This window comes from Heteronotia binoei, chromosome 15 (assembly GCF_032191835.1).
Source record: "Heteronotia binoei isolate CCM8104 ecotype False Entrance Well chromosome 15, APGP_CSIRO_Hbin_v1, whole genome shotgun sequence".
Lineage (NCBI taxonomy): Eukaryota > Metazoa > Chordata > Lepidosauria > Squamata > Gekkonidae > Heteronotia > Heteronotia binoei.
In genome coordinates this window covers 9,335,383-9,357,121 of record NC_083237.1, presented here as the reverse complement: position 1 = coordinate 9,357,121, position 21,739 = coordinate 9,335,383, and the positions used below count along the sequence as shown (strand labels likewise).

Here is a 21,739-nt window from a genome sequence, read left to right as displayed (position 1 = left end):
TGGATCGCATTCTGATTCCTGTTTGCTTAGAATCATAGAGTTGGAAGGGACCTCCAGAGTCATATAGTCCAACTCCCTGCACAATGCAGGAAACCCACAAATACCTACCCCAAAATCACAGGATCTTCATCACTGTCAGATGGCCATCTAGCCTCTATTTAAAAACCTCCAAGGAAGGAGAGCCCACCAGCTCCCACTGTTCCACTGAGGAATCGCTCTAACAGTCAGGAAGTTCTTCCTAATGTTGAGCCGGAAACTCTTCTGATTTAATTTCAACCCATTGGTTCTGGTCCTACCTTCTGGGGCCACAGAAAACAATTCCACACCATCCTCTAGATGAAAGCCCTTCAAATACTTGAAGATGGTGATCACATCACCTCTCAGCCGCCTGCTTTACAGGCTAAACATTCCCAGCTCCTTCAACCTTTCCTCCTAGGACTTGGTCTCCAGACCCCTCACCATCTTCGTCGCTCTCCTCTGTACCCATTCCAGCTTGTCTATATCCTACTTAAAATGTGTTGTCCAAAACTGAACACAATACTCCAGGTGAGGTCTTACCAGAGCAGAGTAAAGCGATACTATCATATCAAGTGATGTGGACAATATACTTCCGTTGATACAGCCCAAAGTTGCCTTTTTAGCCACCGCATCACACTGCTTAGATTTATATTCATTGCTTAGATTTATAAGGAGAGTACTGTGCATCATGTGAGTATGAATAAGCCACCACATGATGAGTGCATACATTTGTGGCATCGTAGGTTGGGGCACATTCACTTTCAGGCTGTGAAAAAAACCCTGCAAGCAGCTGGAATCACCCCCAAGCCCTGTGGATGTTTCGTAGAGTGTGAAATATGCAAAGCTATGAAGTCCAAAGCCACTCCAACTATATCTCCTACAAAGTTCCAGACGAATGGAATATTGGATCTAGTGTTTGTCGACCTGATTGGCCCTTTTCCTACCAGGAGTCTAGGCGGGGCTAAATATTGCTTGTGCATCGAAGACCATCATTCCCGGTATGGTTTCTGTTTTCTTCTCAGATCCAAAGCATAGACGTACCAGGCATTCCACAACTGGCTTCGTTTTGTGAAGAGGAAGACTGACAAGGTTCCTAAATCCCTTATTTCAGACAATGGAAGTGAATTCTGTAATGAGAAAATGTTTTCTTTGTTTAAGAGATATTGTATTCACCATCAATGTACAGCTCCTTACAGGCCTCAACATAACGCCTTCTGTGAGAGATGGAATCAATCTCTATACAACATGTGTCTGTCTATGTTGAGAGATAGTGATTTACCCATGAGCTATTGGGGGGAGAGTATTATGTGTGCTTCTCATGTTTTGAAATTAACCTGGTCATCTGCTATAGGGAAAATCCCAGCAGAAGTTTGGTATGGCAGGCAAGCCTCCATTAAACACATTAAGATCTTTGGGATCCCCGCCTATGTTCATATACCAAAAGAGCTTCAAAGGAAGGGAAAGAATAAAGCTATAAAGTTGTTGTTTATGGGCTATGCTAATAACCATCAAGCTGATAGGTTTTCTCAAGTTGGAGAAAAGAAAATCACAACAAGCTGCTCAGCTATTTCTTGGAGAATTCCGTTGGCTGGCAAAAGATGTCTTCTACTGTGATCCTGCCAACAGCAGCGAAACCTGATACACAGCTCGCATCCAGCAGCGAGAGGCGGAGCCCGTCACCTAGCAACGGAAGAATCAAGAAAGAGCCTTTAACCCCTGTGTCTTCAGGAGTTGGAGTTTCCCAGCAGCAGCAGACGGCAGTACAGCAGACAGTGTCAGAAGAGGCTGCAGAGCCGATGCTCAGACGGTCTACTCAAGAGACACGGCCGCCGGATCGTTACAGCCCGGGGCAAGCATGTGCCGTACTTGCAGAGCCTTCTTGTTATGAAGGTATACGGCATTTGTCGCAAGATGAGCAAGCAGGATGGACAGCTGCTATGAGAGCGGAACTTGAGTCCCTAAAGAGCCTGAATGTCTATGAGGAATCTGCTCTACCAACTAATCAGAGACTCATAGGCTGCAGATGGGTATACAAACTCAAGACTGGGGCAGATGGCAATATACAATATAAAGCCAGGCTTATTGCCCAAGGTTTCTTGCAAAATGAGCAAGATTATGACGAGACATTCGCTCCTACACTCAAAGCCACTTCTGGCTCTTTCCCAGATGACCCCCCCAGGTTACTCGGTCTTTCACCAATCACGGAATAGCGGGCGGGGGGAAGGAGTGGCATTATTCATACGGGAGGGTTACTCCTTCCGGGCTCTCCCGGGCCCAAAGATTGAGGGCATTGAATGTGCCGGTCTGGCGTGGGATGTCGGAGAGGGGTTGGCGATCTGGCTGGTGTACCGTCCGCCTAACACACCGGCCAGCGCCTTACCATCCCTGATGGAGGCTGTGGCGAGCTGGGCGTTGGAGTACCCAGGGCTTATGGTCCTGGGTGATTTCAACGTCCATGCCGACGACTCGGCCTCCACTCAGGCGATGGACCTAGTGTCTTCCATGGCGACACTGGGACTCTCTCAATTTGTTACGACACCCACGCACCAGGCCGGGCACATGTTAGACCTGATCTTTGCGTCCGGGATTTCGGTGAACGATATCGCGGTAGAAGCGGTACCATGGTCGGATCGCCTAGCCCTCAAGGCCCGTGTGGGGATGCCACCCCAACCCTGTATGGGCGGAGAGCCTATTTTGGCTCGGCCCCGGAGCCTGATGGACCCGGAACGGTTCCAAATGGCACTGGGGGATCCCTGGCCCCCTGGCGATTCCCTCGATGACCTGGTGGAGGCCTGGCAAGGCCGGCTAACCAGGGCCATCGACGAGATCGCACCTCGACGTCCTCTGCGCCCTCGCAGGAGGCTGGCTCCATGGTATACCCTGGAGCTACGCCGGCTGAAACAGGGGCTCAGACGACTAGAGAGGCAGTGGCGGCATACTCGGGACGAAGCGACGAGAACATCTTATAGAATGTTTATGAAGTCTTATGAGATGGCAGTCAAGGCTGCAAAGAAAGATTACTTTGCAGCCAAGATTGCATCTGCAAATTTGCGCCCGGCACAATTATTTAGAATAATTGGAGACCTTACTACATTGCCTCAAGGCAAACCAAATGTTAGGGAATTAGAGATAGGCTATGAGGCTTTTGCGAAATATTTTGCAGATAAAATCACGTCGCTCCGCCAAGACCTGCCTATCACATTGGATGCAGTACGGGAACTTGAGGCTCCGCGCCTGTCTTCGGGTTTGGAGTTGGGTAGGTTTGACCCACTCAGCCTGGAGGAAGTCAACGGAATTCTCTCTGTTGCGCGCCCAACAACGTGCGATTTGGACCCTTGCCTCTCCTGGTTGATTAAAGCTTGCCAGAGGGAGCTTAGATGTCCTTTACGGGACATAATAAATAGATCCCTCTTGGAGGGGCGTTTTCCATCACCTCTGAAAGAGGCTTTGGTCCGCCCCCTCCTGAAAAAAATGTACAGCAGACCCGGCCGAATTGGCAAATTACCGACCGGTTTCTAATTTACCATTTTTAGGTAAAATTATTGAGAGGGCAGTGGCGCTGCAACTACAGGGTTTTCTGGATGACGCTTCCGTCCTAGACCCTTGCCAGTCCGGCTTTCGCCCGGGCCACGGGACGGAGACAGTGCTGGTTGCCTTGGCAGATGACCTCCAGCGGCAACTGGATCGAGGTGGCGTGGCGGTGCTGATGTTGTTAGACCTGTCGGCAGCGTTCGACACGGTCGACCTTCGGCTACTGACCCGCCGCCTCGCCGACATAGGGGTCAGGGGGCTGGCCTTACAATGGCTTTCCTCCTTCCTCAAAGGTCGGGGACAAAGGGTGGCAATCGGGGGTGAGCTTTCCCGGAGGCGCACACTAGATTGTGGGGTGCCTCAGGGAGCAGTTCTCTCCCCGATGTTATTTAACATCTACATGCGCCCCCTTGCCCAGATTGCCCGGAGTTTTGGACTGGGTTGTCATCAATATGCGGATGACACCCAGCTCTATCTGCTAATGGATGGCCGGCCTGACTGCGTCCCAGTGAATTTAAACCGGGCACTGCAGGCCGTGGCAACTTGGCTTAGGCTGAGTGGGTTGAAGCTGAACCCGACGAAGACAGAGGTCCTTTGCGTGGGGCGCGGCGCTCTGGGAAGGGAAATACCTCTCCCGGTTTTTGACGGTGCGCCGCTGAAAGCAGCGGCCCGGGTCAAGAGCCTGGGAGTCCTACTGGAGCCTTCACTATCAATGGAGGCCCAGGTAGCGGCCACTGCCAAGTCGGCATTTTTCCACCTGAAGCGGGCAAGGCAGCTGGCTCCTTTCCTGGAGCGCCGGGACCTGGCAACAGTGATCCATGCGACGATCACCTCAAGACTAGATTACTGCAATACCCTCTACATGGGGCTGCCTTTGTGTCGAACCCGGAAGCTGCAGCTAGTGCAGAACGCAGCGGCCAGGCTGTTATTAGGACTCCCGAAATGGGAGCATATACAGCCGGGGCTGCGTGAACTGCACTGGCTGCCAGTTACATACCGGGTCCGATACAAAGTGCTGGTTATTACCTTTAAAGCCCTATATGGCCGAGGACCTGCCTACCTGAGGGACCGTCTCTCCCCATATGAGCCCCAAAGAGCACTGAGGTCAGCAGGGAAGAACATGCTGACTATCCCTGGGCCAAAGGAGGCAAAATTACAGAGTACACGGGCACGGGCCTTCTCTGTTATAGCCCCGTGCCTTTGGAATCAACTTCCAGAGGAAGTACGGGCCCTGCGGAATTTGGACCAATTCCGCAGGGCCTGTAAGACCATTCTTTTCAAGCAGGCTTTTGTAGACGTTGATAGGATGGCTATTTAATCCACCAACGATTTATCTAGTGATCCCTGCCATAATATAAGTGTACAGAATAACATCAGGAAGATCACCGCCGTTTAAACTATGGACCGACCCAGACAGTTGGAACTGGTTTTAGATCGTTGTTTTAAATTAATGTATAATCTAAATGTTGTTTTAAATCACCTTATATTGTATATTGTATATTGTATAATTTTATTGAACTGTTGTTAGCCGCCCTGATCCTGCCTAGGCGGGGAGGGCGGGATATAAATAAAATTTATTATTATTATTATTATTATTATTATTATTATTATTATTATTATTATTATTATTATTATTATTATTATTATTATTATTATTATTATTATTATTATTATATATTGCACTTTGACAATGGCAGCCAAACATAACTGTTTTAACAAACATCTTGATGTAAAAACTGCTTATTTGCATGCTCCACTGAAACACTCTGTGTACATGAGAATACCACCAGGTGCCTCTGGTGAGAATGTCAATATATGTTGGTCATTGAAAAAATCCCTGTATGGTTTGAAGCAAGCTGATCACGAGTGGAACCAGTATTTAACTGATAGCCTAAAGAATTTAGGATTTAAACAAGGTGTTGCAGATCCCTGTATATTTACTAAAGGGAAGGGGGAGCAACAATGTACCATCCTGGTGTTTGTGGATGATTTGGCAATCATATGTAAAAGTGCCAAAATCATGAATGCTATTGTTGATACTCTTAAAGCCAGATTTACTGTCAGAGATCTTGGCAACATTAAACAATATGTTGGCCTAGAGATTGAAAACATATCTGGAGGGTATAGAGTTTCTCAAAGAGCTAAAATAGCCCAGTTACTGAAACAATACAAAATGGATCAGTGCAAAGGGGTTCAGAGTCCCATGTTTCAATACAATGATGCTGACAATGAGCAAAGTCCTTTATTCGATCAGGGAATCTACCAATCTCTGGTTGGAAGCTTACAATACCTTGCTAACTGGTCTAGACCAGACATTGCTATGGCTACTAACCTTTTAGCGGGAGCAGTGAAGCAACCCAGACAATGTCACTGGTTGGCAGCTAAGCATATTCTTAGATATCTTAAACAGACCTTAGATTTAAGTTTGTTTGTTACTCCTACTGGAGAACGAAGAATGCATGCCTATGCCGACGCTAGCTTTGCTAATGACCATGATACCAGGCAATCTACCACCGGATTAGCTATTTTCCTGGGGGGAGTACTGGTGGGATGGAGGTCACTGAAGCAAAGACATGTAGCCTTGTCAACCTGCGAAGCAGAATATTCCGCTCTTAGTACTGTTTGTACAGAGCTCATATGGTACAAACAATTGTTAACTGACTTTGGAATACGTAATGTTGATCCAATAACTGTGTTTGAAGATAACCAGGCAGCTATTCAACTTGCTACTACTCTTGGTGTTAAGGGAAGATCGAAACACACTGATGTCAGGTTCCATAATGTCAAACAAAGCTTAGAAGACAAGCTGATTGTACTAGAATATTGTGCTACAAATAGAATGTTGCTGATTTGTTTACCAAAGCTCAGACTCATGTTAAACATAAGGAAAGTTGTCTGAAGTTAGGACTTAAGTGATGGGATGGCAGTACTGTAATACTGTGTTATAATGTGATTTAACTATGTATGTTAAATTGTATATGTGGCTGTATAGACTATGTAGTTACATAGGGGGAGAATGTCAGCATTGGGTTCTTTAAGAGAGCAAAATGCTGAGTAATAGTTATGTAACTCAAGCTATACAGGCTAATGCATGTCACGAGAGTAGCATGTGTAGCTAGTTTACTAATCAATGATAGTGATTGGCTAGCTGCACTATAATAGCAGAGGTCTAACTCTCAGCCACTGTGGGTGATACAAGGAGAGGAGGACGGTGTGTGAGAGAGGAGCAATATCTAGAACTCAGACTGTTACTCTGAAGGATTGGATAAGACTGGATATGATGTATGGACTGGTATGTTAACTACTCTACTCGGATACTGATTTTGTACTGTTGCCTTGGCTGGACTGACTACCTGTGTATGAACCTTTGGACTGCCTATAACTGCCTCTACCGTCTTTACCCAAATATATCTGTTTGACCGGCTGTTTGGAGTTTGTCTTTTTAGCACAGCAGCTGCAGCTGCACTTATCAGGTTACTCAAACCGAAAAACTTCCCACGCACACTGTCAGGGTGAAAAGAACAGTGTTCTGGTGGTTTCTTGGAGATGCCCAATCAAAAGCTTGAGATTTATGCTGCTTACCCCATTAGTAATAGAACATTGAATGACGTCATGCACTGATTCGGGGTTGGATGTTGTCATATGCCGATGTAATAAAGAGTCCAGTAGCGCCTTTAAGATGAACAAATCTTATTGTAGCTCAAGCTCTTGAGAAACACAGCTCTCTTCATCCATTGACAGCTTATGCTACAATAAAATGTGTTAGTTGTAATGGTGCTACTGGACTCTACTATTTTTTTTTTGCAGCAACAGACTAAAATGGCTAAGTCATCTGAATCACATGCCAATGGCATCTAGTTGTATAGTCCCATAACTAAGTTTTAGAAAAGGGTCTTCTGCCAATGGCTCTGTGTAACATTGAGAATTGAGACAATTCAGTGCGTTGGTTGCTGTAGATATTCTGGACTGTGTGGCCATGGTCTTGGCATTGTGAGACCTGATGTTTTGCCAGTAACTGTGACTGGCGTCCTCAGAGGTATAACCCAGAGGCATAATTCAGTGTAATTTAAGTTTTCTTAAAGCCAGCCAAGATTTCCCACTTTTCTCTTCTTTTATAACTACTCCAAACAACCTACTTCATCACTACTTGCTTCTCAGTAGTGGATTTCAGACCATGAAAGGGATGCCACCATAATGAAAGAAAAGGTCCCCTGTGCAAGCACCAGTCGTTTCCAACTCTGGGGTGACGTTGCTTTCACAACGTTTTCACGGCAGGCTTTTTACAGGGTGGGCCACCATAATACTGAGCTCTTAAAGGGTCACTTCCTTGTAGGTTTTGTTATGCTGAGAAATCTGTAGAAGGGATAACAATTGTCCGAGAAATCAATTTAAGACTGTCATAATTTGGACAACTCCTTCCACTCTACTTTGCAGCTTCAGCCTCCTGCTACATTATCAGTGTTAACCATGTTATTTAACCATCTTATTTGATAATACTTAGTACTGTGGGATCACTATAAGCCCAAGAAAAATATGATTTCCTTACTCTACGAATGCAAAGATCTCTTCAGATGCATATTTCTTAAACTCTAGTTTATGTACTTCATAAGTGAACTGAGAAGTTATACCACCGATGAGGACCTCTCATATGAAGCTGCCATCTACTGAATCAGACCCTGGGTCCATCAAAGTCAGTATTGTCTACTCAGACTGGCAGAAGCTCTCCAGGGTCTCAAGCTGAGGTTTTTGACACCTATTTCGCTGGACCCTTTTTAGTTGGAGATGCCGGGGATTGAACCTGGGACCTTCTGCTTACCAAGCAGATGCTCTACCACTGAGCCACTGTCCCTCTCCTGGCTGGTACCATTCATGTGGAATAGGGATTTCCCTTCAGGTACACAGCATCAGGCCAACTTTGCACACAATGCAAAGCAGAAGCACTAGCCACACAAGTATCTCCATCAACTGGACAGAAATCCCTTTTCCTGGATCCATCCTCTTCCCCCATTGCATCAAGTTCTCTCAGTCAAGCTCCCTTGCAGAATGGCTAAGTCCGGCCACAAATGTCTGAAGGCAAATATATGTCTTTGCCTTAGTTATGAAGAATTTCAGAATGCCCTTGAAAGTTCCAACCCTCTGATTTCAAGTCTACCTTAGAGCACAATAAAATGTCAGAGATCCAAGGGACTGAGTCCCTTCTCCCAACATCCAACTGCTCATGAGTATTCAGGGCTCTTTTTTTTCTAGCAGGAGCTCCTCTGCATATTAGGCCACACACCCCAGATGTAGCCAATCCTCCAAGAGCTTAGAGGGCTCTTAGTACAGGGCCTACTGTAAGCTCCAGGAGGATTGGCTACATCAGGGGGGCGTGGCCTAATATGCAGAGGAGCTCCTACTAGAAAAAGAGCCCTGATTGCAGTAATAACTATTACAACTGCTTCTTTATTACTGCTGGAATGTACTGGGCTCAAAGCATGAGGATGCCCAAGAGATAGTGAGTTCAGCTCCTTATTCAGTGATTCAGCATAGTCGGATAGGAACAGAACTGTCTGGCAGGACCAATGGCCCTGCTTATATGCATGCAAACCTCCCCATCCAAAAACCCATTACCATCATCCCATTACACACAACTATAGGTTAATAGCTGGCCTAACGATCCCTGATGGGCCTCCTTCCTGAACCCAGGTGGCTCTTGTTTTAGGGTCTCCAGCTCAGTCAAGTCTCTGCTGGCCCTAAGGCCAAACTCGTTCCAGTACATAACAATTGCACTTTCTAAACTGCCTCTGCAATGTTGGCTGGATTGCTTAATGACAGTAATCTGAATAATTCCAGTGGGGAATAAGTATGCCAACCCGGTTTAGGTTCTAAATTGTAACTTTGGAAGCAAACATCTCTCTCTCACACAAACGCACAAAAACAAACAAGCACGCATACACATATCTGAGCATACAAGTCTTTGCTCCTCTGCGAATTATATTTGCCTCTGGCTTCAGAGTTCCCCAATGAGCAAATAGCTACAGGAGAGTTACTGCCCAAGAAAAAGCCTTTGTTGAAGATTACAGAGAAAGCCAGTTTGGTGTCGTGGTTAAGTGCGCTGACTCTTATCTGGGAGATCCGGGTTTGATTCCCCGCTCCTCCACTTGCAGCTGCTGGAATGGCCTTGGGTCAGCCATCGCTCTCTTATCTGGGAGAACCGGGTTTGTTTCCCCACTCCTCCACTTGCAGCTGCTGGAATGGCCTTGGGTTAGCCATTGCTCTGTTATCCGGGAGAACCGGGTTTGATTCCCCACTCCTCCACTTGCAGCTGCTGGAATGGCCTTGGGTCAGCCATAGCTCTGGCAGAGGTTGTCCTTGAAAGGGCTGCTGCTGTGAAAGCCCTCTCAGCCCCACCCAACTCACAGGGTGTCTTTTGCGGGGGAGGAAGGTAAAGGAGATTGTGAGCTGCTCTGAGATTCAGAGTGTAGGGCGGGATATAAATCCAATATCTTCTTATTCGTCTTCTTCTACAGGCACAAAGTCCTGGTTAATTTCTATGGACTGGATTCCTGATCATGTTGGCTTAGAATTATATCCAATGCAAACCTGTGGAACTAAGGAAGGTCTATTCTGACTCCTACTTGGGTCTGTTTAGGGGTGATTCCTCCTGGGAAATGTTTGTAAGGTTTCCCAGGAAAATGTTTGCCAGGGTACTTCAGCCCACAACCTTTTTAATATTGATTTCCATTATGTCTGCAGTTGTGCAATACCCCCAACTATATCACTCTTGAGCAAAAGTCTCCTCTTCCCAGCCCTGTATCATTCAACTGGAAATTTATTTCCATTAATTTTATGGAGAAGATTCCTATGTCATCTCTCCTAAGATGAAATAAGATGATAATTAGACACTAAAAGGCTGCTAAACATGATGAAGAAGATGGACACAGAGTCATTAAAATGGTCAGTTTCCTGGCAATGAAAAGCCACAGAAAGCAAATATCCCTAATTCAATACTTTACTCTCTGCAATAACTGTTCTCTCTTAATCAGCTCAGGCCTCAATAGAATAATGTAGCATTTAGGAGAAAAGATGCAACCCAGTAACCCAGCAGTGGAAGCCAAGATAGAGAAGATCTCCACTGCCACTGTGTATTTCCCTTTGGTGCTCAGGTAGGTTGGAACAAAACAGAACCACACACTGCAAAACATCAGCATGCTGAAGGTGATGAATTTGGCCTCATTAAAAGTGTCTGGCAAATTCCTGGCTAGGAAAGCCAGGCTCAAGCTGATGAGGGACAGAAGTCCCAAGTAGCCCAACACAATATAAAACATGATGGCAGACCCTTCATTACATTCTGCTACAATCTGTGTAGTCAGGGACTTCTTGTCTAAATGTGGGTATGGGGGAGAGGTTCCAAGCCACAACACACATAGGCCTACTTGAATAAGAGTGCAAAGAAGGATGACAGACTTGGTCAATCTTTTCCCCACCCACTTCCTCATGCTGGACCCTGGTTTGATGGCCATGAATGCCACAACCACAGTAATGGTTTTGGCCAAGACACAAGAAACAGCCACTGAGAAGATGATGCCAAAAGCTGATTGTCGGAGGAAACAGGACACCTTGGTAGGTTCTCCAAGGAAGAGAAAAGTAGAAAGGAAGCAGAGCAGGAGAGAGATAAGAAGGGTATAGGTGATATCCCGGTTGTTGGCTTTGACTAAGGGAGTATCTCTTTGCTTAATAAAAATTCCCAACACAAATACAGTGATTAGGGAAAAAGAAAGTGCCACTGAAGCTAAACTGATTCCTAAAGGTTCTTCATAATACAGGAAGCTGATTGTCTTGAAAATGCATTGATCTTGGTCCTTGTTTGGATATTGATCTTCTGGGCATTCAATACAATCGTCCATATCTACAAAAGAGAAGGAAGAAAGAATGAAAATAGTGGTAGCACATATGATTTGGATCAGTTACTCTTGTGGTTTCAGGAATCCCTGTGAGATCTTTTTTATTTTGATTTCTCAGTGTTGTTTCTAGGTCATGACAAAAAAGACACAATTGTACACAATTGAATTATTGCTGTTCCTTTTGTTGAATTGCACAATCCCTGCTACTTTTATTTATTGATTACAAATTCTTCAAATACCTTACATTACATATGTATCCCATACATCCTGTTATTGTTTCCTGTTTCATAATCCAATTACAAATAAATAAACAAAAACAATAAAATACGAAATCCACAAAATTATTAAAACAGAGAGCAAGTTGTTTCCTAAGTTCCGACAATGCTTAATATTCTTACAGTCCATCCATTCCTTTTCTTATATTCATCCTCTATTAGTCATTTCTTACAACTTTTAACCCTTTACTTGCTTTTTCTCATCTTCGACTCTATTTTGCATCCAATCATATAATTTCTCCCATCTTTGATCTGCCAATTTTTTTTTATTTCCCATTAACTATTGTCGTGAATATATCTGCTTCTGCAGCTTGTAAAACCTTATCTATTAATTCTTCCATATTTGGAGTTTTGTCTAATGTCCAATATTTTGCATATAACATTCTCGCGGCGGTGCTCTTCCTGTTCCTGTTGTTGTTGAATTGCACAATCCCCGCTACTTCAGGGCTCTGAATGATGGACTATATCCATAGAAACAACAACCAAAAACAGCCAAATAAAACATTAACAGGACATTTCAACAATCAGATTGAGAAAAAAAAAATCCCAGTTCTGACTGCCGACTACATCTATAGGCAGTGGGAAAGAGGACAAGATAGACGTAACTAGTAGAGAAGGATGCTAGGTCTTCAGGTCTTCACAAAAACTACATGTTTTGTTTTTTTATACACATTTGAATTATTCTTGCTGCTGTTCCTGTTATTATGAATAACACAAACACATATTATAATGTATATTATACTATATATTGTATATACTAATCCCATATAATAATTGGATACAGAGCCAAGGCAGCATGGTCTAGCCTGATCGCGTCAGTTATTGAAAACTAAGCAGGACCCATATTTGAAAGGGGAGATCAACACAGAAGACTCTACAGTGGAAGGCCATGGCAAACCACCTCTGCTTCTCATTTGCCTTGAAACTGAGGTCTTGCTTAGGTCTCCATAGGCCAGCTGCAATCAGATGGCATCTTAGACACATATTGTGTACATGCTACTTACTTGTTGTGCTCAGTGCTTTATTAGTCATTTATAGTTAAAGATTTACATATGACACTTATAAGTAAATTACGGGGAGAAAAACAAGACCCCCACCCCATAAATGCATTCGCCCCGCCCGGTCGGAATAATGAGTCAGACACGTATGTTGGGTGAAAATCAGGGCCACTTTATTAACATATTAAAGTGGTGGGGAAAAACAAGACCAGACGATCCCAGGGTACGACCCTACCCTGCCTTGTCCTGGATTGGGTGAGCCACCCTGCCCCTGGCGTGAGCCATCCCTGCGGTTACTACCAGGCGGCTGGATCCGGGTTGCCCCCCCTCTTCCAGCCTCCCCAACTAAGGAGCCTTTCAAGCTGAGGGCAACCGCTGGCCAGCCATCCTGTCAGATAGTCATACAGCCCAGCTGCCAATCAAGCCGACCAGATGTCCAAAATAGGAAGGTGTCAGAGTGCTTGCTGCATCAGCAGTATAAGCCCCACCTAACTCCAGCCAGTGACCAGCTTAAAACTCAACCTATAACAGGGATCCCAAAATGACCCTAAACAAACAGTGCAAGGTAGGCAAAAACACCACAATCCAGGTCAATTAATTGGGATGAAAAAATCCCTACCTGGCCCTGAAAACCAGCGACCAGCTAATCCTGCACTATTGCTGGGCAGGAGGGTGGGCCAAGAAGAAAGAGCAACTGTGTGCTCTTGGGCAAGGCTGGGGCTTATAAAGCTCCAGCATCCCACTCACCCCTTATCCCTGGATGGGCAGGAAGACACTTTAGACTCCCATTCTTCGAGGAGGTACAGGCAGCCCCCGGCCTCAGCCGCAGTAGCAGCGTGACCAGGAAGAGGCTGGAAAACCACGACACAGTCAGGTTGCACTCAAATGCTTCTGAATCTGTTGGTTATGCAGGTCATTCTAAGATATGTATCTTATGTGAGAAACATGGATCATCAAGGACAATGTCAAATGTGTGTGGATGACCTTCTTTCAACCCCAAGCTCACCTTATGAAATTTGGATGCTCATATTCAGGCCTTGAATTCAGTAGGAGCTCACAGGAGCACAGCTCTTGAACCTTTCTGACAGCTCCCCCTCCTCCTCCCCACCTATCTATATTGTCAATTGAATAGCTGCATAACAATCCCTCCACCACCTATTTTTCTACAAAACGACCCCTGGTCATATTCCATTCTTTCCATCTCCAAGAGAGTCCATTTTACCTTGGGTTTTAATCTTATCAGAATTCTGTTTTGGCCTTCTCTTCATTTGACCTCATTCCACCAACTGCACTACATATCAGGGAAACATCTGGGAATGTCCAGAACAATGCCCAAAATGAAGTGAGGCTTCATCAAGAATGAGTTCGTGAATTTTTTTCCCAACCTTATCTATTGCTAGCTAAAGTGTGATTCACACATGCATGAACTTTGCTTGAGTCCTTACTGTTCATAAACCTTCAGTTAGAGAAAAGAAGACAATACTGACTTTGATGGACTGAGGCTCTGATTCAGTATATGTAGCATATGGCGTTCGCAGAACGCAACCATTCCGTTATAACGAAACCATTTCGTTATAACGCACCATCGAAGCAGCGTTAGTCCGCGCAGACAGCGGAGGCAACTGGAACACCCAGGTGCCTCCGCGCGAGGAGCTAACCGCCCGCCAATCACAGCCAGTGGCGGGAAATATGGCTGGCCAGCATTGGACTGGCCAGCAGAAGAAAATAGTTCCGGGACTGTATATATGTGGGACCCGGCCCGCGTGCTCTCTCTCTTCCATCTTGTTTTGTACCATGCAATAAACTATGTTGCCCTACACCCGTCTCCAAGTCTGGTACATTACAGTATAAGGCAGCTTCCTATTTTCAAAATGGTGATATAACAGGAAAGTATAAAGAAACATGAAAGAAAAAATGAAATTTTCCATGGAATTTCCATGAAAACATGGAATTTCCCAGATTTTTGACTATGTTGAGAAATATCCCAGATCTTTGGACAGAATGAGACTGTCCATTGTGGTTTGCACATTTCCACCAGTTAGTATATATGCATTGAAGTCATATACTGAAAAAAATAGGGTGTTTTACCTTTCTGGTTTGAAATCTTTCCATTGGGGCAAGGAACACAGTCATAACAGCAAAATTGCTCTCCTTCTTTCTTTTGCTTCCGAGAACCAGGAAGGCAATATTCGTTGCACTGTGAAATGGGCACCGCCTATGCAAAAAGAACAATGGGACTTTAGAACAAATGTGGCAAGACCTTCCCTTTTACTGATCATAGGTCTTGTGGTAATAGGGATGAAATAAGAGAGATCAATGATAAGTAACTATTTAAATTCATTTTTTCTTTCATGTTTCTTTATACTTTTCTGTTATATCACCATTTTGAACATATGAAGCTGCCTTATACTGAATCGGACCCTCAGTCCATCAAAGTCAGTATTGTCTGCTCAGACTGGCAGCAGCTCTCTACGGTCTCAAGCTGAGGTTTTTCACGCCTACTTGCCTGGACCCTTTTTAGTTGGAGATGCCAGGGATTGAACCTGGGACCTTCTGCTTACCAAGCAGATGCTCTACCACTGAGCCACCGTCCCTCCCCATTTTTTTTTGTTTGCAACTTCAATCCATGTATTTTTTTTCAATGTGACACATCACTAAGTTCCTTGGCAGGAAGGCAGGAAGATGTGGAATACATTACCCATCTCTGGCATCCACAAAATGAAAGTCTGAGATCTCATAGAACCTCCTGAACACATCCATGAGAACATATGAAGCTGCTTTATCCTGAATCAGACTATTAGTCTACCAGGGTGGTTATTGTCTAGTGGTGGTGGTCTTCAGGATCTCAGGCAGATGTTTGCCCCATCACCTCCTTTCTAGCTCTTCAACTAGAGATGTTAAGGACTGAATGTAGGACTTTCTGTGTGCAAAGGGAAACTCTTCCAGTGAGCCATGCCTCGTCCTCCATTTCCATCCCCTTCTATCTTTAATTTGTTTAGCATATGTTATTTCAAGACTCGAGTCTGATTTCTGAATATACGATTGACTACTCAGCTCAATGACTCATCCCACCTAGGCTGATAAAGTTTCTATTCCAGTGAAGGCCCAAAGTGGCTTATAGAGGGGGGAAAAGAGCAAGCAAATACTCAACGCTAACTTCTGGGCTGGTTCTTAAACTACTGGGCAGCTGACTTATAGCCTCAAGCTTTTGTTAAATTCGTATAATATTGAAAACATAAATGAGATCTCTGGTATGTGATTCCTGGGATACAGGAATGGCAGACCTCCAAACTTAGAGCACCTGACCCGGTAACAGAGGCATCTCTACAAACATCCCAGAACACACACCTGGTTGAAGCGGCTCTGCCACATAATTTTGTCCTCTTCAATGATCAGTTCCTTTCCTTCAATAGCGTCAGGATCCACTTTTCCAATTCTCACTTTAGCATAAGACTTGTTTGGGAATACCACCAAGTTCATGACATCAAATCCACCTCCTGTTTCCTTCTTACCACTGAAAGACACTGTATCTTCTGCTGAGTTGTTAAAGGAGATATGCTGAAGACATTGGTGAAGCTGGATAGGAAAAAAAAATGTGAAAACGTTGAAGGATTTGAAGCCCAGCACTATTCCGAAGACCCTCAATTCTCCTCAGATTTTTTATTGGTTGGTGAAGACTGGCAAGAGGCTTGGATTTAGTAAACAGAGAGAGAGACTACTAAGACATCCCTTTGGAAAGTTAATAGATTCATACTCTAGCCAAGGCTAGAGATCACAAAGGTCATCTCCTTGGCAACCACCCACCAGTAATCTGTGGTCGGAGTGGAAGAGATGCCCTCATAAAGTATGGGACCACAACCACCCAATATTGGAGAGAGAGAGAGAGAGAGAGAGAGACCATTGTTTTGAGGGACAAAACCCATCAAATATTCCCATTTTGTTGACTTCTTTGCCGCATGTCCCACATTTTCTCATTTTTGAGTTTTTGCACTATCAACTCCCATATTTATTTTAGAGATTTTGAACTCTGAACATCCTTCTGCCCCCCCCCCCCCCAATCTTTCTGGTTTCAGGCCATGAACCACATTTTTAAAATATTTTCTGAGATTTGGACATAAAGCTTTGGCAACCTCGACCGTACAAATTCTAACTTTGGCCCAAAGTACACCATGTCTTTCACCCCAACAGGGAATCATGGTGGTTTATATCATTGTTCCCTCTCCTATTTTATCCTCAGAACAATCCCTTGAGATAGTATGACTGGCCCAAGATCACCTAGCAAGTTTGCATTGCAGGATGAAGATTCATATCTCACAATTAGATAAGAAAGGAAGATAAGCATGAAGCGACCATCCCTATCCCCACCACCGCCACCAAGAAAATTTGCAAAATTACACATTTTCGACATCAGTTTGCATTGTACAAAGTTTCCTGCACTGACATATTCATGGGGAAGGTATTACCTGCCAAGACTGGAGATCATGAAGGCCATCTCTTTTGCCACCACCCACCACTGATCTGTGGTTGGAGCGAGATAGATGCATGTCATGCAGACCATGTGCTATGCCATAGACTGCATTATAGATGCTGTAGCTATGGCCAGTCATCTGCATTTCAAAAAGAGGTGCAGGAAGGCTCTCCAGCTTCTCCTCCCCAGTACAGGTTCCATCACTCTGAGATGATTCTTGGGAATCCGGAAGTAGGCAGCCAAAGGCTTGTTCCCAGAAATCCTTGAGGAAACTATTTTCTGCTATCCGATATGGTTTTATATTTTGAAGAAATGTCTGGAATGCTGGTAGCTCTTGGGAGTGAATTGAGAAGAAGATTGCACCCTGGAAGAATTCAAAACCCCAGGACCTTTGTATGCCTGTTAATGCAAAATCAACCTGAGCAGTAACAATCCACACCCTTCTAAAGGAAGTATTTTCCAGTAGTTCGTGATAACCTATGTGTAGAAATGAGGTCAATGCAATAATGGTCATAGTTTCTCCATAGAGGATTAATGTATTGGTTTTGCTGTTTTCCAAAGCTTGCTGAACACCTGAAAATAAATATAGAGCATCAAAAACGGAATCCCAACGACCTTGGCCTCCAAACATTTCTGTGAAGGCCACACAGATTTGATGCTGGAAAAGCAAAGGCTCCATTTCCTGGATGAAATGCTCTCCGCTATCATCAGTCACAGCAAAGAGCCCAACCCACGTCCATCCAAAGTGCTGAAGTAACTGGACAATCCCTGTGTACTGATGGGCTTCATTGGGAACCATGCGGTAAAAGGAAGGGGACTTAGCATTGACCCTGTCAACTGGGGGAAATGATCCATATGTGAGCTAAAAGGAAACAAAGAGAAATGTTTGAAATGTGTTATCAAGTGCATCTGCGCCTTGTTACTGCTGACTGTTCTTAAAAGGAGCACAAAGGGCAATTTCTAAGTAATGGCTATTGCGGGGGGAGGGGGGGAGAGAGAATCTATACAAGCAACTAGTATTGCATTTCTACAACTATCACATCTCACTTTCAAAGAGGTTTCCATTTGATTTTAATTCTTTGCCCCCCCCCAACAATTTTTTCATTCACAATTTTCTCTACTTCTCAGCATGTCCCGGTAAGAAAGACATTTACTTGACAAGATCTCTCATTCTTCCATGCACACAGCCTACCTGTGGAATCTTATAGAGGCCTAGAATGTCTGCCATGTGGAAGGAGACATCAGATCCAAGTGCCCCTATGATGGCCATTAGATTCTTCTGAATGTCGCATTCAAAATTTGGGAAATATCTATGGCATTTATACAGCAATTCCAGAGTGGTGCGGTAGGACATCTTATAATCTTTGTAAGTGTCATAGATGTGGAAGCCGAGAGTGACATTAGGCAAGATCTTGGGATCCATGTTGATCTCATCAACAGCAAAGGCCAAGGCCAAGGGGTGCTGGTAAAATTTGGTTGCCATGCTTCAAAGAGAAATAAATCCTTTTACACCATTTTAATTAATGACACTTTTAAATATATTCTGCTTCAATGGTAATGAGAGCTCTAGAAGTATACACTTTCATGTTATTGTCTGAGGAAAACACATAATTTCCCTATTTTCAACCCAAATTATTCTAGTTATACATTAGAATAGGAAAGCTTATGTTAGAGGTCTGGTAATAAAATTTAATGCAACACAGAACAGGGAAAAGAGGGGGGAAAAAGATTAAGGAATTGATGACTGCACTAAGTCAAAAAGAGAAGGACCTCGAGCAGAAACCAAGTTTGTAGGAACTGAAAAATGAAATGAAAATGCTACAGCATCAAATAAATATCATTTAATTAGAGGAAATGGAAAAGAAGTTGAAATTCGTAAGACAAATTTTTTTTCGAATGGGCAAATGAACCAGGAAGGTGGTTAGCATATAGGATTTGGAAAAGGAGAGAAGACTAATAACCACCCTAAAGGACAGAAATGGGAAGGAAAAATTCTCTTAATGATTTTAATTATGTAGTCAATACAAGATCTTAATGATGTAGTCAAGGACTATTATAGCCAATTATATTTAAAAAATTGAAAAAGAAATAAATGCCTTTTGCACCATTTCAGTTAATGACACTTTTAATATATTCTGCTTCAAAGGCAATTAGAGCTCTATAAGCATAGATTTTTATATTACTGAGATGTCTAAGGATAAACACACAATTTCCCTTTCTTCATCCTGAATAATTCTAGTTATACATCAGAATAGCATAGCCTTCACGTCAGACAGAAGGCAGTTTAGATTAATAGCCTTCACATCAGAGTAAAGGCAGTTTCAAACATCTCTTTAAAATAGTATTAAGTATCAGAGCAACTCTTCCAGATGACAAATTGCTGTCTACATAGACAAAGATTAGATCAATGTTAGTGTTTGCTCTTGTTGTCTCTTTCAGGGTTGATCCCCCTTTTCTCCTCCTTCTCTATAACTACTCCAAACAACCTACTTCATCACTACTTGCCCCACAGTAATGGATTTCAAACCATGAAAAGCATGCTACAATAATGCTGAGATTTTAAAGGGCCACTTTCTCGTTGGTTTTGCTATCCTGAGAAATCTGTAGACCAGATAACAATTGTCCAAGAAAAAATGATTTAAGACTGTCAGCTGAGATCATTCACACTAAATAATGCACTTTCAATCCACTTTCAATGCAGTTTCTAACTGGATTTTACTTGTGTGAACTGGCAAAATTCAGTTGGAAAGTGCATTGAAAGTGGATTGAAAGTGCATTATTTAGTGAGTGTGATCACAGCCACGATTTGCACAACTCCTTCCGCTCTACTTCACAACTTCACCACTCTATTTCATTATCAGTGTTAACCATGCTATTTAACCATCTTATTATTTGATATTATTTGGTATTGTGAGTTCACAATAAGCTCAAGAAAAATATGATTTCCTTACTCTGTGTCTGCAAAGATTTCTTCAGACACGTATTTATCAAACTCTAATTCATTTAATAGGTAAGTGAACAGAGAAACAACACCACCAATGAGGATGTCTCCTGGATGGTACCATTCATGTGGAATAGGGATCTCCCTTCTGGTGCACTGCATCATACCAACTCTGAACACAATGCAAGGCAGAAGCACCAGGCGCACTAGTAGGTTCATCATCCATTAGTAGCAACCCTTGTTTCTAGACCCAGCCTCCCCTCTCTCTGTTTACTGCATCAAGTTCTCTCAGTCAAGCTCCCTTGCAGAATTGCTGAGTCTGGCCATCAATGTCTTTGTCTTAGTAAGGCAGGTTTTCAGAATGCCGTTGGAAGTTCCAACACTCTGATTTCAAGCCTGCCTCGTACGAAAAGGAAATGCCAGAGATCAACACGACTGAGTCTCTTCTTCCAACATTCAACTGAACACAAGTATTGCAGTAATAAATATTACGACTGCTTCTTTATTATGTTTGTAGTTTGTAAACTGCCTCTGCAACATTGGCTGGATTGTTTAATTATCGTAATTTGAATAATTCCAGTGGGGAATAAGTATGCCTACAGAGTTTATGTTCCTAGTAGTAACTTTGGAAGCAAACATGTTTCTCTCCCTCCACGCCCCCCCCCCACACACACATCTGAGCACGCGGCTCTTCTCTGCTCCTCAGTGGATCAAACTTGGTTTTCAGAGTTCCCCACTGAGCAAATAGCCACAGCCTTACTGTCCAAGAAAAGCCTTTCATTTGAAGATTACAGGCACAAGACCTTAGTTAATTCCTGTGGATGGCATTCTGATTCCTGTTTGCTTAGAATCATAGAGTTGGAAGGGACCTCCAGAGTCATATAGCCCAACTCCCTGCACAATGCAGGAAACCCACAAATACCTACCCCAAATTCACAGGATCTTCATCACTGTCAGATGGCCATCTAGCCTCTATTTAAAAACCTCCAAGGAAGGAGAGCCCACCAGCTCCCAAGGAAGCCTGTTCCACTGAGGAATCGCTCTAACAGTCAGGAAGTTCTTCCTAATGTTGAGCCGGAAACTCTTCTGATTTAATTTCAACCCAGTGGTTCTGGTCCTACCTTCTGGGGCCACAGAAAACAATTCCACACCATCCTCTAGATGAAAGCCCTTCAAGTACTTGAAGATGGTGATGACATCACCTCTCAGCCGCCTGCTCTCTAGGCTAAACATCCCCAGCTCCTTCAACCTTTCCTCCTAGGACTTGGTCTCCAGACCCCTCACCATCTTCGTCGCCCTCCTCTGGACCCGTCCAGCTTGTCTATATCCTTCTTAAAATGTGTTGTCCAAAACTGAACACAATACTCCAGGTGAGGTCTTACCAGAGCAGAGTAAAGCGATACTATCACATCAAGTGATGTGGACAATATACTTCCGTTGATACCCCCTCTCCTCCATTCATCGTAGAACATTTTCTTTAGCCAGATGGCATGCGCTCCCCTCAGCAGTTTTAGAGGGGTGATATAGAAAGATCCCTATGAAGGAGAGGGTCTGTCCTTGTGGAACAGGGGCCCTCGAAACTGTTGAACATGTTCTCTCATGCCAATTTTACCAGGAGATACGGG

General features: G+C 43.9%; 1 protein-coding gene across 1 annotated transcript; it reads right to left on the bottom strand.

Annotated features, from left to right (window-relative positions):
- Nucleotides 1-10,532: 10,532 nt before the first annotated feature.
- On the bottom strand, nucleotides 10,533-18,656 carry LOC132584673 (vomeronasal type-2 receptor 26-like). Its single transcript, XM_060256573.1, has 5 exons — nucleotides 18,366-18,656; nucleotides 17,169-18,035; nucleotides 16,054-16,281; nucleotides 14,794-14,920; nucleotides 10,533-11,437 (listed from the first exon to the last, which is right to left on the bottom strand). Exons 1-5 carry the CDS (start codon nucleotides 18,654-18,656, stop codon nucleotides 10,533-10,535), a joined length of 2,418 nt encoding a protein of 805 aa, XP_060112556.1.
- Nucleotides 18,657-21,739: the final 3,083 nt, after the last annotated feature.